Genomic DNA, 15,387 nt, shown 5'->3' with positions numbered 1-15,387 from the left:
CCCCCTGGTGATCAGTGCATGTCATAGTGACTGGTTGAACGGTTGGACACTTAACATATTGGGCTTTTATTATATAGGATAGTTATATAGTGCCTGTGCTGTATTTATGAAATAAATCAATTACCTATAGTTTGTACTCCCTGAGTTCCTGCATATTGTTAAATAGTTATGTTATGTTTCCCTCCAGTAAGTGTATCCGCACTACATGAGACACTGTGCAGCTGTGAGAAGAGTTTGAAGAATGACCTTAAAGAACAGAGTTAGAAAAAGGCCTGAAGAAAGGTCTTCTCTTTTATTGGAAGAAAATAAAAAATCCGTTTTGATTTCTAGTTAGTAATAAGGAAATTGAAACATGACATCCAGCCAGTGTACCCTTAGAAACAACACAACTCTATTTTGTGCTCTGGTAATGTGCCCAAGGACTTCCACATTCTTCTACTAAGTCATTTAGGAGGCCCTTTGAGTCTGGAGATTATGCATAATGTGTATTAATTTTTAAAAGAGCCTGGGTTTACTGTCACTCTTCCAAAGAAAATTTAGAGTGAATGAATGTTACATGTTAGCATTCAGGAAAGAAAGAGATAGTCCCCGGTCTTAGAATCAGAAAATGAAAATTGACTAACAGTACCAGTAAATATCCTCAGTGAACGGAACTATAAATAAAATTATTACCTCATAAAAACATTTTCAGTGTAGCCTATTGAAAGCATTTTCAATTTTCAAGCTAATATAAATTATTCAATGGAAGCACCAAAGGTACTAATGCCTTTTTGGTGTTTTTTTTTTTTTTTCCAGCTAGAAGATGACATCATAGCTAAAAAGATGTACTTTACAAAAATCATAGATTTCGTACATAGTATCACTTCAAATAATTGGTTTTATATTGAGTTTTCAGTTCTTGGATTTATAGGTAAGCAATGGGTCAGTTTTGTGGGGTCCAGATTTTTGGCATGATAACCTTAATAGTTCTGAAGAACTTATCAAAAAGTTTGTTACTAAATGAAAAGGAATGACATGATTTCTACAAAAATACAATTACTTTACTAGTAAAATCTGATTCAAGGATCTGAATTTCAGAAAATGTATTTTTAAACCAAATTTTTTTTCTGGATGGACAATGTAAATAAGCTGATTGACACATATGCATATGCATTACAAAAATGTTAAGATAGCACCCCTTGTTAAATGCTTGCTGTGAGTCTGGCACCCAGGTTAGCTCAGTGACTAAGATGAACGTCTCTTGATTTTACATAGAAAAATACATGCAAAAAGCATTGTACTGCGAAGTTCCTGTAATTCCCATATTCCAAAACTGACATACTAAAAAAATATAATAGTATATGAGTTACATCCACCAAGGAAAGTTCCTAAAATTGTGCTTATGATGAGATTTTTCACTTTCACAATTTTCTGTGGACTTTCCTTTTCCTTTCTTTCCTCCCTTCCATTCTTTTTTTAAAATTGCTCTGATGGCAGCAGGTTGAAGTACCATGCTCTCCTTGTAGTGCGTGTTTTCATTGCTCAGGCAGGGGCCCTCTCTTATTTTATTCTTTTGTTCTATGCCCAATTCCTACTCCCACTTCCTCCCACCCCTCCAATAGATTTTCACTCTAATATGTGAAAAATATCATAAGCATACATATATCCATGTAAAATATTTGGTGCTGATCATGTTTGTACCTGTTTAAAATTGACATAGGTGGTGAAGTGATAAACCTCTCCCTGTTCCTTACATTTTTGTCCTCAAAACTAGATGTTAAAACTGTCAGCATGTTGCTTTGTGTTTCAGTGGTTCTCAACCTTCCTAATGCTGTGACCCTTTAATACAGTTCCTCACGTTGTGGTGACCCCCAACCACAAAATAATTTTTGTTGCTACTTCATAACTGTAGTTTTGCTACTGTTATGAATCGTAATGTAAATATCTGATATGCAGGATGTATTTTCAGGGGTCGCGACCCACAGGTTGAGAACCGCTGGTTAGTTCATTGCTTCTTACTGCTGCGTAAGTGCTACCTAACAATCCATTTGGCTCATCCACTCCCGGAGTGTTCGACCTTGATGGCCTGCAACTCTGCCACCACAAAGAAATGAAGCGCCATGTATGTTCCCTGGAGCAGGATCACTGAGGGCAAATTAGCTGGGTCTCTAAGTACTGCCAGGCTGCCTCGCACATGGGCTGAACAGTGTATATGCCCATTAGCAGTGCATGTGAGCGCCTGCTTCCCCATATGGTTGGTAACATTTGATTTTACCCAGCAAACAATTTTTTTTTTGATGTTGAGCAGAGTATAAAGCATTTCTCAGGTTGTTAGTAAAATCCACCTGTTCTTCATAAACTTACTTGACCACTTTCTTCCCCAAAGTTTCTATGAAGTGGTATGGAATCCAGTCTTAAGGCCCTGAAGGTTTTTGCTCAGCTTCGGTTAAAATAAGAAGGAAATTAGGTAACAGTAATACCTGATGAGAAGCTTGCAGAGAAAATAACTTTGTGACATATTATTCTGAGAATTTAAAATTTTCTTTTATCTTTCTCAGCAAAGTCAGGGATGAAAAGGATAGAGAATATTCACTGTCTGACTACCCCGAGAGAACACTGAACAAGGAGCTTGCTGTCTGTGATGCTGAGGTCTTCTTTAAGATTAACTTTACAAAGGCTTTTTAAAGTCATAACAGTTCTTAGCCAATATTTACCAAAAATATGAGCTTGCTACATAGGATTTTACAATATGCTAACAAAGATAAGGAAAACAGAGATAGTAAATCAACTATTTCCATCAGTAAATCACTTGCTTTGGCTCCTTTTTCTCCACAGGAAAGCTATTTAAATCTGAGGACCTAACTGACTTCATACAGTTTTTTTTAATGTTCTACAAAGATAAACCCATAGACTGGCTGTTGGCGGACATTTTTCAGGTGAAGCTGTGTACCCCAGGAGAAACTCCTGTGAGTATGTTTTTACTTTGTAAATACCAAATATTTTAGAAGAATACTGTCTGTCTAATATAATTACCTAAAATTTGTTTACCAAACCAAAGCTGATGAGTGCATCAGTTTTTAAACTTCCAATATTCTAAATTTATATTGACACTTCTACTGAGAGGTCAAAGAGCAGTGAGAAGTGCAAACAATGGGACAAAATAAGTGAAGAAACAGAAAAAAAGGCAATAAAATAGTAAGCCTAAATCCAAACATGTCAGTATTTACTCCAAACATAAACAGCCAAGATGTACCAACTAAGAGTTTAGCAGAATAGATTATAAAAACACTATACAATTAATTGCTGTCTGTACTCAATTTAGATATGCTATAGATAGGTTAAAAGTAAAAGATGGAAAAAGAGCCCTAGTCAGTTTGGATCAGTGGAAAGAGCATTGGCCTGCGGACTTAAGGGTCCTGGGTTTGATTCTGGTCAAGGACACATGCCCAGGTTGCAGGCTTGATCCCCAGTAGAGGGCGTGCAGGAGGCAGCTGATCAATGATTCTCTCTCATCATTGATGTTTCTCTCTCTCCCCACCCTTACACTGGAAAAATATAGGTATAGCCCTAGCCAGTTTGGCTCAGTGGATAGAGCATTGGCCTGCGGACTTAAGGGTCCTGGGTTTGATTCTGGTCAAGGACACATGCCCAGGTTGCAGGCTTGATCCCCAGTAGAGGGCGTGCAGGAGGCAGCTGATCAATGATTCTCTCTCATCATTGATGTTTCTCTCTCTCCCCACCCTTACTCTCTGAAATCAATAAACACATATTTTAAAAAAGAGTATGTGAGTTTTAAGCAAAGATTATTGTTTCTCTTTTTCCCCAGGAGAAATGTGTAGAACGAAATAAGCAAATTCGTATTCGATATAAACCTTCCCTTTTCCAGCATGTGGGCATACAGTCGTCATATCCTGGAACTGAACAATATTTAAAAGTAAGATTTTGAAATGGCAATTAAAAAAGAAATAATGTTTCATGAACTTATAAACTATTATTTAGAAAAGAAGTGATCAGAACATGAGAGAGATTGTAAAATATGGTTGTTTAGATACAATTCATCTTATGCCAGACTGTATATTATGAAGATCAATCATCTTTTTTAAAAAAAATATTTTTTAATTAATTTCAGAGAGGATGGAAGAGGAAGAGAAAGATAGAAACATCCATGATGAGAGAGAATCATTGATTGGCTGCCTCCTGCATGCTCCCCATTGGGGATCCAGCCCGCAACCTGGGCATGTGCCCTTGACCGGAATCGAACCTGGGACCCTTTGGTCTGCAGGCTGACGCTCTACCCACTGAGCCAAACCAGCTAGGGCACCAATCATCTTTTCAAGACCCAAATTATCTATCATGGTTGGAAAATTCAGCCTATGTAAACTTCTTTGCCTCACTGTTTGCAGCTGTGCAATTCAAAGAGTAAGACTAAAAAAAGTGTTTTGAAAATCATAATAAAGTTAATTATTTTTAATGAAATAACATTAAAAATTATATTAGAATATTTCAAAATAAAATGCTTCTGCTATTGAATTCAAATGTATTTTCATTCTTATTTCAGGCCACTATTTACCAGATGAGCAAAAATTCAGCAGTTTGGTTTTTAGTCATTTTTAAATTTTCCTTCATTTTTGGAAACAATTTATAATTGACTTCAGCATCTTGGTGAGGTAGAAGAAGCAAAGACTTTTAGAGTCAAAACACTGCGTTTTAAGTTATGGTATATATATGTGTGTGTGTGTGTATAGTATTTAGTGGAAAATTACTGCTCTTCTGAGCTCTCTTCACCTATAAACAAGAAGTTTAAATGAGGTGATCCTTCAGATTTCTTCTATCTTTGAAATACTATTGACACATCTGCACACAACAAAACGAATGATTGCTTTAATCCTTAGTTGAATTGAGAGAAAGGCACATCTGTATGCTCCCATCATTTCATCCATTATTTATGACCTTCTTTCCACCTTCTCTTTCTTTGTGTATTTATTATATGGTGCTTGGGACAGTGCCTAGAACATAGTGTAAACTCAGTAAATGTTAGTTATTAGCTATTAGGCAAGGTGGAATTCAAGACAAAAAGTGTTGGTTAAACAAGACAAGTGTCTAGAATAATGAAAATTTAACTGTTAAGAATCTTTTTAAAAAAATATATATTTTATTGATTTTTTACAGAGAGGAAGGGAGAGAGATAGAGAGTCAGAAACATCGATGAGAGAGAAACATCGACCAGCTGCCTCCTGCACATCTACTGGGGATGTGCCCGCAATCCAGGTACATGCCCTTGACTGGAATCGAACCTGGGACCTATCAGTCCGCAGGCCGACGCTCTATCCACTGAGCCAAACCAGTTTTGGCTGTTAAGAACCTTTATGTAAAAAGTAATACCATCAAAATATATGGAACATAGCCATAGATGATCCAGAAAGAAATTAGTCTACATCATTCTATTTGTTGGTGCTATTATAATGGGATATTTTTCTTCCATATATATATAGTAGAGGTTTAATGCATGAAATTTGTGCAAGGGGCTTGGCCCTCGCAGCCTGGCTTCGTCTGGAAGGTCGTCCGGATGCTTGTTCTGCTGTTCGGTCTAATTAGCATATTAGCTCTTTATTATATAGGATTTTTCTTGCCGAGTAAGATATTTTAATCTTACCTTTGTAAATTCACAACAGATTCAGTAGAATGTACATCTAATCACTAATTTTTTGATGTTATAATCTTAGTTTTTTCTTTTTTTATATTTCATACCACTGAAAATAAATAGGAATATATAACAACTTAATGCTATGTCAAAGTGATTATATTTAAATTATTTTTAAATTTCTAACAGGATATCTACTATTAGGAGTTACATAATTCTAACATCTTTTATAATGATCAGAATTCTTTGGAAAAACATGGCATAACAAGGATTAGACTATTTCCCAACCTACTTCATAGTGGATAAGTGACTATGTCATATTTTTAAAAAGTTAAACCTTCAATTATAAACTGGTAAGTATAAAAATGATAACTGTATAAACATATAGAATATTATCAGATGTTAATCTTATTTTATATCCTTTGTGTATTAAAGTTTTGTACATATAACTTTTTAAAAAATATTTTTAAATTTATTTCAGAGAGGAAGGGAGACCGGGGTGGGGGGGCGGGGAGAGAGAGAGGGAGAGAGAGAGAAACATCAATGATGAGAGAGAATCATCCATCGATTGCCTCCTGCATGCTCCCCTCCCCCCACTGGAAATCAAGCCTGCAACTTGGGCATGGGCCCTGCCCAGGAATCAAAACCACATGTGACCTGGCTGTGCATATAATTTTCTGATACACTCCATAATATTCTATTTTAGAAGAATCAATCAGTATTTCCTTTCCCCCCTTTTGTTTATCATGTACTGTATGTGTAGATATACAGTGAATTTGGAGACAATAGATCTGAGTTTAAGGCCTTATTTGTATCAATAGATATAACAATATCGATGAATCTCTGACACATTATACTGAGTGAAAAAAGCCAGTTGCAAAAGACTTTCAATTGTATGATTCTATTTGTATAAAATTCTAGGTAAAGCAGGTCCTGATGTCTCATTATGATTGTAATTTGCATTTCTTTAATGACCAGTGATGTTGAACAACAGCTCATGGGGCTTGTTATAAATATACACATATGTGTATATGTAAATATAATAATGAAATATACACTTTAATGAAATGTATATTTGTGAAATGTCTATTCAGATATTTTCCCATTTAAAAAATTGGGTTATTTGCCTTTTTAATTTTGAATTGTAATATTCCTATTTTGGCATGGTCTGACCACATGTCTCAGCTATGGCTTGCCCTTTCATTTTCTTAATAGTGTTTGCTTGTTTATTTTTATCTTTCTCTGTCACATGCTTTCTCAAATATTTAGTGATTCATGGTTGTCTGCTGAATTTGAATGAGCTTATAGAAAACTAGAGGCCCAGTGCATGAAGTTCATGCACAGAGGCGCGGGGGGGTGGGGTGGGGTGTGGGGGTGGTTGTTCCTCAGCCCAGCCTGCACCCTCTCGCAATCCAGGACCGCTGGCTCCTAACTGCTTGCCTGCCTGCCTGCCTGATCGCCCCTAACCACTCTGTCTGCCTGTCTGATCACCCCTAACCGCTCTGCCTGCCTGATCGCCCCTAACCACTCGCTTGCCTGCCTGATTGCCTCTAACCACTCTGCCTGTCTGCCTGATCGCCCCTAACTGCTCACCTGCCTACCTGATTTCCCCTAACCGCCTCTGCCTCGGCCCCCACCGCCACAGCTTTGTCAGGAAGGATGTCTGGAAGGTTGTTCAGCTGTCTGGTCTAATTAGCATATTATGCTTTTATTATTATAGATTATTATAGATGTTAATATTGGTCAGTATGGGTAAATTTTCCCCCCTCCCCCTGTCCCCCACACTACACTTATCCTCATATTTATTTATTAAAATGTAAGAATGAAGGAGGCTTCCTAGGAAGTTTTGGCGTGTAGGTAGAATTTGTTGGTTTGCAAACTATATTAGTGTATTTGAGTGGCTGGGTTTCTATTGTTTTGTGGTGTGTGTGTGTGTGTGTGTGTGTGTGTGTATTTCCCTGGTCGTTTGAGAGAAGTTGCACCAGCGTGCCAGGGTACAGGGTGCTTTGTCCTGTGCACAGGTGCCTGCTCTGGTTATATCAGGCTGCTCATCCACTTTGGTTAGCGAAGACTGGGTGTGTGTGCGTTGCCTGAGCCATAAAGTCCGGCTGCTCAGGTTTGGGTGATCAATGCTCCTGACACAGACTCTCATTTCATTCTCATGGTTCACCCAAGTTTAGCTCCCATCTTCCACCAAATCTGCCATCTCCGCTGTCGCCCCCATCCACGTGTCTAGGCACAGATTCCTCATCCCCTCTTTGCCAGTCCGTACTCATCCTTTACATTTATACCTCTCATCAATTTGATGAAAGGTCTCCTAGGAAAAGAGCCCCCCTGCATCCTTGACACTTTGGAGTTTCACCTTTTTTGTGTATTTACAGTGGGGCCTTGACTTACGAGTTTAATTTGTTCCGTGACGGAGCTCGTAACTCAAATTACTCGTATGTCAAATCAAAAAGTGAACGAGTCTACGGCCATACCAACCTGAACGTGCCCAATCTCGTCTGATCTCGGAAGCTAAGCAGGGTCGGGCCTGGTTAGTACTTGGATGGGAAAAAGTGAACGAGTGAGACACGTGATGCTGGGCTGGTGTTGTGGCGTTCACTGTGACATTCGCTGCGCCAACTAGCGGTGGGGTATCTGAAGCTGGCTCGTAACCCGAATTTTAGCTCGCAACTCAAAGCAAAAAATAGGTTGAGAGACGGCTCGTATCTCGAAAAACTCGTTAGTCGGGACACTCGTAAGTCAAGGCCCCACTGTTCTGTCATTTCTTTGAGGTCTAGCCATCCACCATCTTGAACCAAGTGTTTTGATATTTCATTTCAGTTTTTTAAAACTTTTCTTTTTCTAATCCTCACCTGAAGATATGCTCATTGATTTTAGAGAGAGGGGAAGGGGCCGAGAGACAGAAACATTGATGTGAGAGAGAAACTTTGATCAGTTGCCTCCTGTACATGCCCCAACCAGGAAGGGGAGATCAAACCCACAACCTAGGTATGTGCCCTGACCAGAAATCAAACCTGAAACCTTTTGGTACACGGGACAATGCTTCAACCAACTGAGCCACCTGACCAGGACAGTTTTTTAAAAATTCAATTTTATTAAGTAAAATAGGATTTACTTATGGTCCTGTAGAGATTGTCTTCCTCTTTTCTTTATCCAGGACTAACATTTTTCTTATGTTTTCCTTAATATTCATTCCATAACTCAGTCTTCTTTTTTAAAACACAACTTTATGTAAAATTTTTTCCCTAGCCAGTTAAATTACATATTACACTTCTCAAAAAACTCCTTTTAAAATGTAAGCTATAGTTTAATCAGCAGAAAAAAATAGTTTATCTCTATCTACCTTCTAGTTCAAAAATAATTTAATGAAACAAAATTTATCTTAGTGAAAATTTTTTTTGGTTTCTGAAATGTAAAAATCTTGCCCATTTTCAGTTTAAAAGTTGATTATCATTTTATGTTCTACATCTATAATAAACTTTCAAAAATTTCTTTTAGAAACAACTAAAATATTTCAGTATCAATAATTTCTGAAAGCAGTGGAATTTATATAATTTGATAAGCTTCCTCCTACATGAGAAGTCATTTTCCTTTCACTGCAGTGGAAGCAGTTGAATTAGTATAATTTGCTTTTGCTTCCTCCTACATGAAAAGTAATTTTCCTTTTACTGCATTGCTCTGGGCATAGGGCAAAGTATTTCAATTGGAGATAGGTTTGCCACATAAAATAAAGGACTTCCAGTTACGTCGAATTTCAGTTAAGTAATGGCTTTTTTTTGTGTGTGACACATTTGTTTTGTTATTGTTGCTAAATCTAAGCATAGTTGGAGGTGATGGAGGGAGCCATAAGTTTATGCCCTTGACTTGTATTAACCAATGACATATGGAATGTTTGCATTTTCTTCAAACTTTTAAAAATAAAATGAAATGGAGGTTTAAAATATTTGTATCTTATCTACAGCAGTTTGTTGGCTGTAATAACAATCCAACAATACAGATTTCCCAGTGATGGAAATCTACTTTTACTCATTTTAACACCACGACAATATTAAAACTAACATTGTCTCATACATCTTAAGAGTTACATCTTTTGGCAATGTAAAGTTATCTTCTCTATCTAATAGGTGGAAGTGTCAAAAAGACAGAAAAATGAAAGAATATAATCAAGTATTTGTCATAAAAATAATTACATCCTCATGAATTAATATTTCTAGATGTTACAGTTTTATATATTTTTTATTTTTTTCAATTATGGTTTACACTCAATATTATTTTGTATTAGTTTCAGGTGTTCTGCATAGTGGTTAGACGATCACATACTTTACAAAGTGTCCCCCCTGATATTTCTAGTACCCACCTGGCACCATACACAGTTATTACGATCTTACTGACTTTATTCCCTATGCTGCACTTTACATCCTGTGACTATTCTGTAACTACCAATCTAATTCTCCATCCTTTCACCTTTTTCACCCATTACCCCAACACCCCTCCCATCTGGCAACCATCAGTCTGTTCTCTGTATCTATGAGTCTGTTTCTGTTTTGTTCATTTATATTGTTCTTTAGATCCCACAAGTACTGTAAGTGAAATTATACTGTATCTGTTTTTCTCTGACTGCCCTCTTTCACTTAGCATAATACTCTCTCGGTACACCCATGCTGTTGCAAATGGTAAAATGTTCTTTTTTATGGCCAAGTAAACTCCATTGTATATAGGACCACAGCTTTTTTTGTCCACTTGTCTATAGATGGGCACTTAGGTTGCTTCCATTTGAAAGAATATATCCACCCCTATGTTCATTGCAGCATTATTTACAGATTAGTTATTTGTATTTCAGGAAATACGAAGCTAACCGTAACAAGAAGAAACTCTGTAATACCCTGGGACCTCAGAAACTGTGCTTTCTAAATGGCATCTTTCAGATATTGTAATAATGAAAGTATATAATTATATAGAAAAGGAGAAAAAAGTGAGCAAACTAGTGGACTTGAAAGCATTAAACTATCTCATGTCAAGAAAAATTAGAACATTTATTTATGATGTTTATACTCTTACAATTTAATATTAAAATAGTAAAGGCAGGAAAGCTTTTAAAAATTGAGAAATGTATTTTGTTGACTTAGATAGTGATGCTATTACAAAATCTCAATAAATAGCTAAAAGCTCAGAAACTTGACACTGTCATGGACAGGCTCAGTATGAACTGGTGTATGTTCTAATACATTTTGTGAAGACATCTAAAGAAACAGAAAGCAAAAGTTGAAGCAAGCCAGGGTCTGACAGTGCCATAATATCTTCTTGTTTTTTAAATAATGTATTTAAAATGATAAACTTATGCCTAAATGCCATTTGATCTGATTACCAAACATCTTGATATTATATATTCTAATAGTCATTCAGTTCTAAAGATTTCATACTTTCTCTTATTATTACCTTTTTAACTCATTGGTTATTTGGCAATGTGCATGGGTTTTTAAAAGTATATATTGGTTTGCCATATTTTATTGTTGATTGCTTATTTAATTACATTGTTAGAGAACCTTATGTAATAAAATTTACAGAATTGTCATGAATTCTTATGTTTCATACAAATTTGAAAAGAATGTACAGTCTCTATATGCATTTTAAAATATGTTGCACTAATTTGTTTTTATAAATGTATTATGCTTTTAAAATGTATTCTTAAAACATTCCTATTTATGGGGTACAGGGCTCCTTTATGTCAGCCTTTTAAATTTACTTGTTCAAGTCTTTTGAGTCCTTACTAATTTTTGTCTGCCTGGTCCATCAATTTCTTATAGGAGTCCATTAAGATCTACTATTCTCCTTGTTATTCTATTGAGTTTTAGTTTATTTATTTATTTTGATAAATAATGAGATATTTCCTCCAAAGGATAACTTTGTCAAGTATGAAAATCCGAACTCATACTGCTGTTTTATCCTTGAGTGCCAAAAACGCACATTTATCTCAGTATTAAGGTATTACATACCAATGTATAAAGAGAAGATGCAAGATGAGCTGTTCACATGTCCATTTCATTCTCGCCTTTTAGAGGAAAAGAAGTTATATCTCAAAGCTGGTGAGGGGGAGAGAAAAAGACATTATATGTATCTTAAAATTTTTTAATTTGACTTAAATTGTGAATTTTTAAAATTAAATTTGCCAGAGCACATTCCAGGCTAATATGAAAAATTAAAGCTAAGTCCAGGTACAGCATTTTTTGAAAGGATGGCAACATTCCTTGAAAAGGTGGCTACTTGGACTTCATAGTCTACCATCCAAGACTCAAACAAAACTCCTGAAGGGGTGGGACCATGAAGTGGAACAGTATTAAAGGATGCTGTCCGACATATCACTGACTGTTACTGAAAAGCTGAGATGATTCCAAAGGAATGGCCCTCAGAAAGAGGCATTTGAATTCTGACCAAAATATCCTGAGAGTGGCAGATGCTAGAACAGGGGTGGGCAAACTTTTTGACTCGAGGGCCACAATGGGTTCTTAAACTGGACCGGAGGGCCGGAACAAAAGCATGGATGGAGTGTGTGTGTGAACTAATACATGTTAACACTGCTGCTGGTGAAGGAGCGGAGGGGAGAGCAAGAGAACCTCCGCTCTTTCGGCTCCGCGGGCCGGATAGAACAGCCGAAAGGGCTGGATCCAGTAGTTTGCCCACGGCTGTGCTAGAAGGAAAAGAAAAAAAAAGTTAAAAGACAGCCTTAAAGATTTAACCCACTAGCTGCTGTCCTTAATGAACTGATTGCAGAATAAGAGTTTTGGTGGTCAGCACAAAGCATTTCTAGAAAACGTTCCTAATGTGACCAGGAGAGATGTCCCTGCTTCCATCCCATCCCTACTGCTCCCAAATGCTGGGTGTTTGGAGGATCTCACTCACCCGCAGGGCCTCTGGTCTGAGGTCAGAGGGAGGGGAGATTTGGAGAACCTTGGACACTCATCTAGGATATAGCAGAGTAAATAGTGCTTATTGGTTGGTTTGGGCAATTGGTTTATAGCATTCATACTGATTTTGCTTCTTAAAAATCACTTTTTCTTCAAACCTACACATGAAGGCAAATTATGTGTTTAAGCCTCTGACTCAATATAGCAGATAAGTTTGTAAAAACCACATTCAGACCAGATTTAGTGAAATCTTTTTTTCTTAAACACCTTTTTTCAAGTGAAAAGAAGTTCTGCAAACATTGAGACATAATTGAAATTCTGTTGCCAAAATGTGTCTCAGGTATTGAGATAAGCCAACAACACCTGCACTATTGAAGTAAATAGTCACATGGTAATATTACTAATAGTAGTAGCAATTGTAAATGTGGTCACACCGATGGGTAGCAAGGAAAGAGAGACCCTCTACTAACTTGGGTTTGTAAAACTATCTTGGGGTTTGTTGTATACTCTTATCTGGACCTTCCACCCTCTGGCAGAATTGCAACAATTAGAGGCCTGGTGCACAAATTTGCGCATGGGTGGGGTCTGGCCGGCCCGCCCCAATGGGGGCCCATCTGGCCAGGCCCTCAGGGGGGAGGGGCCTCAGGTGGTTAATGGCAGGTCCTGCCCCTGATCAGGGTGTTGGGCGCTGATCGGGGTCCGGGTTGACCAGTGGGGTGAGGGTGCAATGGGGCCCTGGATTAGGCTGGTTGGCTGCCGCAGTACATCACAGCCACCGGTCATTCTGGTTGTTCTGCCTTTTCGGTCACTGGGCTTTTATATATATAGATCATGGGAACTAAACCTGGGCAGGCTTTTCCCATTGAAACCATCTTTTTATTTTTTCCCCCCCTAATTACCTTGACATCTATTTTTAGATGGTGTGTTGATATTAACAGCCAACCAAAGGCATGAGGAAGCTAATTATATGAGGAAGTTTATATGAGCCAATAGGTTTTTGTTTTGCTGGTATTTTCTTTTTTAAAAAAGTGATAAAATGAGTGATTTCTTAGGAAAATGCAGTTTACCCAAATTGATGCAAGTAGAGAGAGAGAGCTTAAACCAATCAATATTCATAGAAGAAAAAAGCTTTTGAGAAATAACAAAGCACAAAGAGGTACCAGACCTAGATTGTTGCACAGGGAGATTCAAGTACACTTTTAGAAACCAGGTAGTCCCGATATTTTAAATTTGTTTCAGAATATAGCAAATAATGAAAAATTTACAAATTATTTTATTGAGTAGGTATATCATGAACACCTAATCATGATGGTAGCACAAAAAGAAAGCCACAGACCTATATCATTTATGACAATTGATATACAAATCTTAAATGCAATATTAGAAGTAGATTCCCAAACCAGTAGGAAAATAACACATCATAACCTGGTGGTTTTTTTTTTTAAACCAGTAGTGCAAGAATCAGATTAGGATTCTGTTAGAAAATTTGTTAATAGAGCATACAATACTAATGGGTCTGAGGAGAGTAATATGATTACCTTCACAGATGCTAAAAAAAAAGGCCTTTTAAAAATTCAACAGCTACTTCCTATAAAAAATTAAATTGCAATGAATAGATACTTAACATGATAAAATTAAAATTGCCAGATAAATTACACATATGGAAATGTATGTACTAAAATTATTTGTCTATATAAAATTAGAACCTTGGGTATCCTGTATTTTAATCTGCTATACAGGCAATCATAGATAAAATGTACAGGCCTCATCCTAAAGATGGCTCTCACTTAATGGAGAAATAGTAGAGGCATTTGCACTGAGATCAGAAATAAGGCGAGAATTTTTAGTTTTCAGCTTCCTCATTGCAAACTTTGAATAAATCCTTTAGAAATTATTTCCAGCAAGTAGAATTGTCTTGGTTATGGGCCACAGAATTATGTTGAATAATAAAAGTTGGAAAGACTGAAGAAAGAAATACTACGATAAAGTACCTCAAGTTAAAAAAAATCAATAAACACTATCCAAACACACTCCAAAAGGTGACGGCATCAAAAGTCTAGAGTTGGCAGCCTCATTACTGATGCAATGTGAAAAATGTTCCCTGACACTGACGCCTCGCCAGTAATCACATGTTGTGCACGGATCGCCATCAAGCTCAGCCTGAGGCTCTGTAACAGGGGGATCACAAGTCAATAAATATTTTATTCTTCCAATAAAATTGAATCGTGATTATAGCAAATTCAAAGTCCAGATTTCCTACGAAATATAAGTAGTAAAAGCTGCATGATCCAACATCTAGGGGGCAAAATAGAAAAAAAAAATCAGTAGTACATTTATGCAATATTTCTGGTTGAAACTACAGGTTCTGAAAGAGACAGGTCTGTATTTCAACCCTGTTATTTCCACATTTACTAGTCAAAGGCTCTGGCAAGCAAATGATCTTCAGTTTCTTTACCTGGATGGTTGTGAAGGTTAAATAAGATCTTAGAAAAACCCTTAAGAGTACAGCAAGCACAATACATGCTAGCAATTCATAAAAGTGTTTCGGAAAAAAAAACCACGATGATGCATTTATTATGTTAACATCTAATATATCTATATTCATCACGCACACGAAACAGGACGCCTTCCTGCTCTCCCCAGTCACCTCTCCAGACCTAAAGAGCTGCAGGAAAAGCCTGGATGCTGTTTAAAACCTGATGTACATGGAAGTCAGGATCCTAAGATGCGCACCAGGAAGGCAGAACCCCACCGTGTGCAGAAAGGGCAGGCGCGGGGCGGGAGGGAGAGGTTGCGGAGCGCATCACGGAGAATCCCTTCCCTGCGGACCGGCCGTTGGGTCCGCGGAGCAGGTGCGCG

At 37.3% G+C, this 15,387-nt stretch overlaps 1 protein-coding gene across 1 annotated transcript in view; it reads left to right on the top strand.

Moving 5' to 3' along the window:
* Positions 1-11,644, top strand: part of MGAT4D (MGAT4 family member D) — a 28,328-nt gene extending 16,684 nt beyond the window's left edge. The window contains exons 9-13 of the mRNA XM_015565532.1: positions 796-910; positions 2,815-2,945; positions 3,806-3,913; positions 5,810-5,973; positions 10,467-11,644. Coding sequence (XP_015421018.1) covers positions 796-910; positions 2,815-2,945; positions 3,806-3,913; positions 5,810-5,824 — 369 coding nt within the window. The 3' untranslated portion in view covers positions 5,825-5,973; positions 10,467-11,644. The remainder of the gene's footprint in view (positions 1-795; positions 911-2,814; positions 2,946-3,805; positions 3,914-5,809; positions 5,974-10,466) is intronic.
* Positions 11,645-15,387: the final 3,743 nt, after the last annotated feature.

The sequence above is a fragment of the Myotis davidii genome, unplaced genomic scaffold (assembly GCF_000327345.1).
Source record: "Myotis davidii unplaced genomic scaffold, ASM32734v1 scaffold436, whole genome shotgun sequence".
Taxonomy (NCBI): Eukaryota; Metazoa; Chordata; class Mammalia; order Chiroptera; family Vespertilionidae; genus Myotis; species Myotis davidii.
Note: the sequence above shows the minus strand (reverse complement) of the source record. Positions and strands in the feature narration are given on the sequence as shown.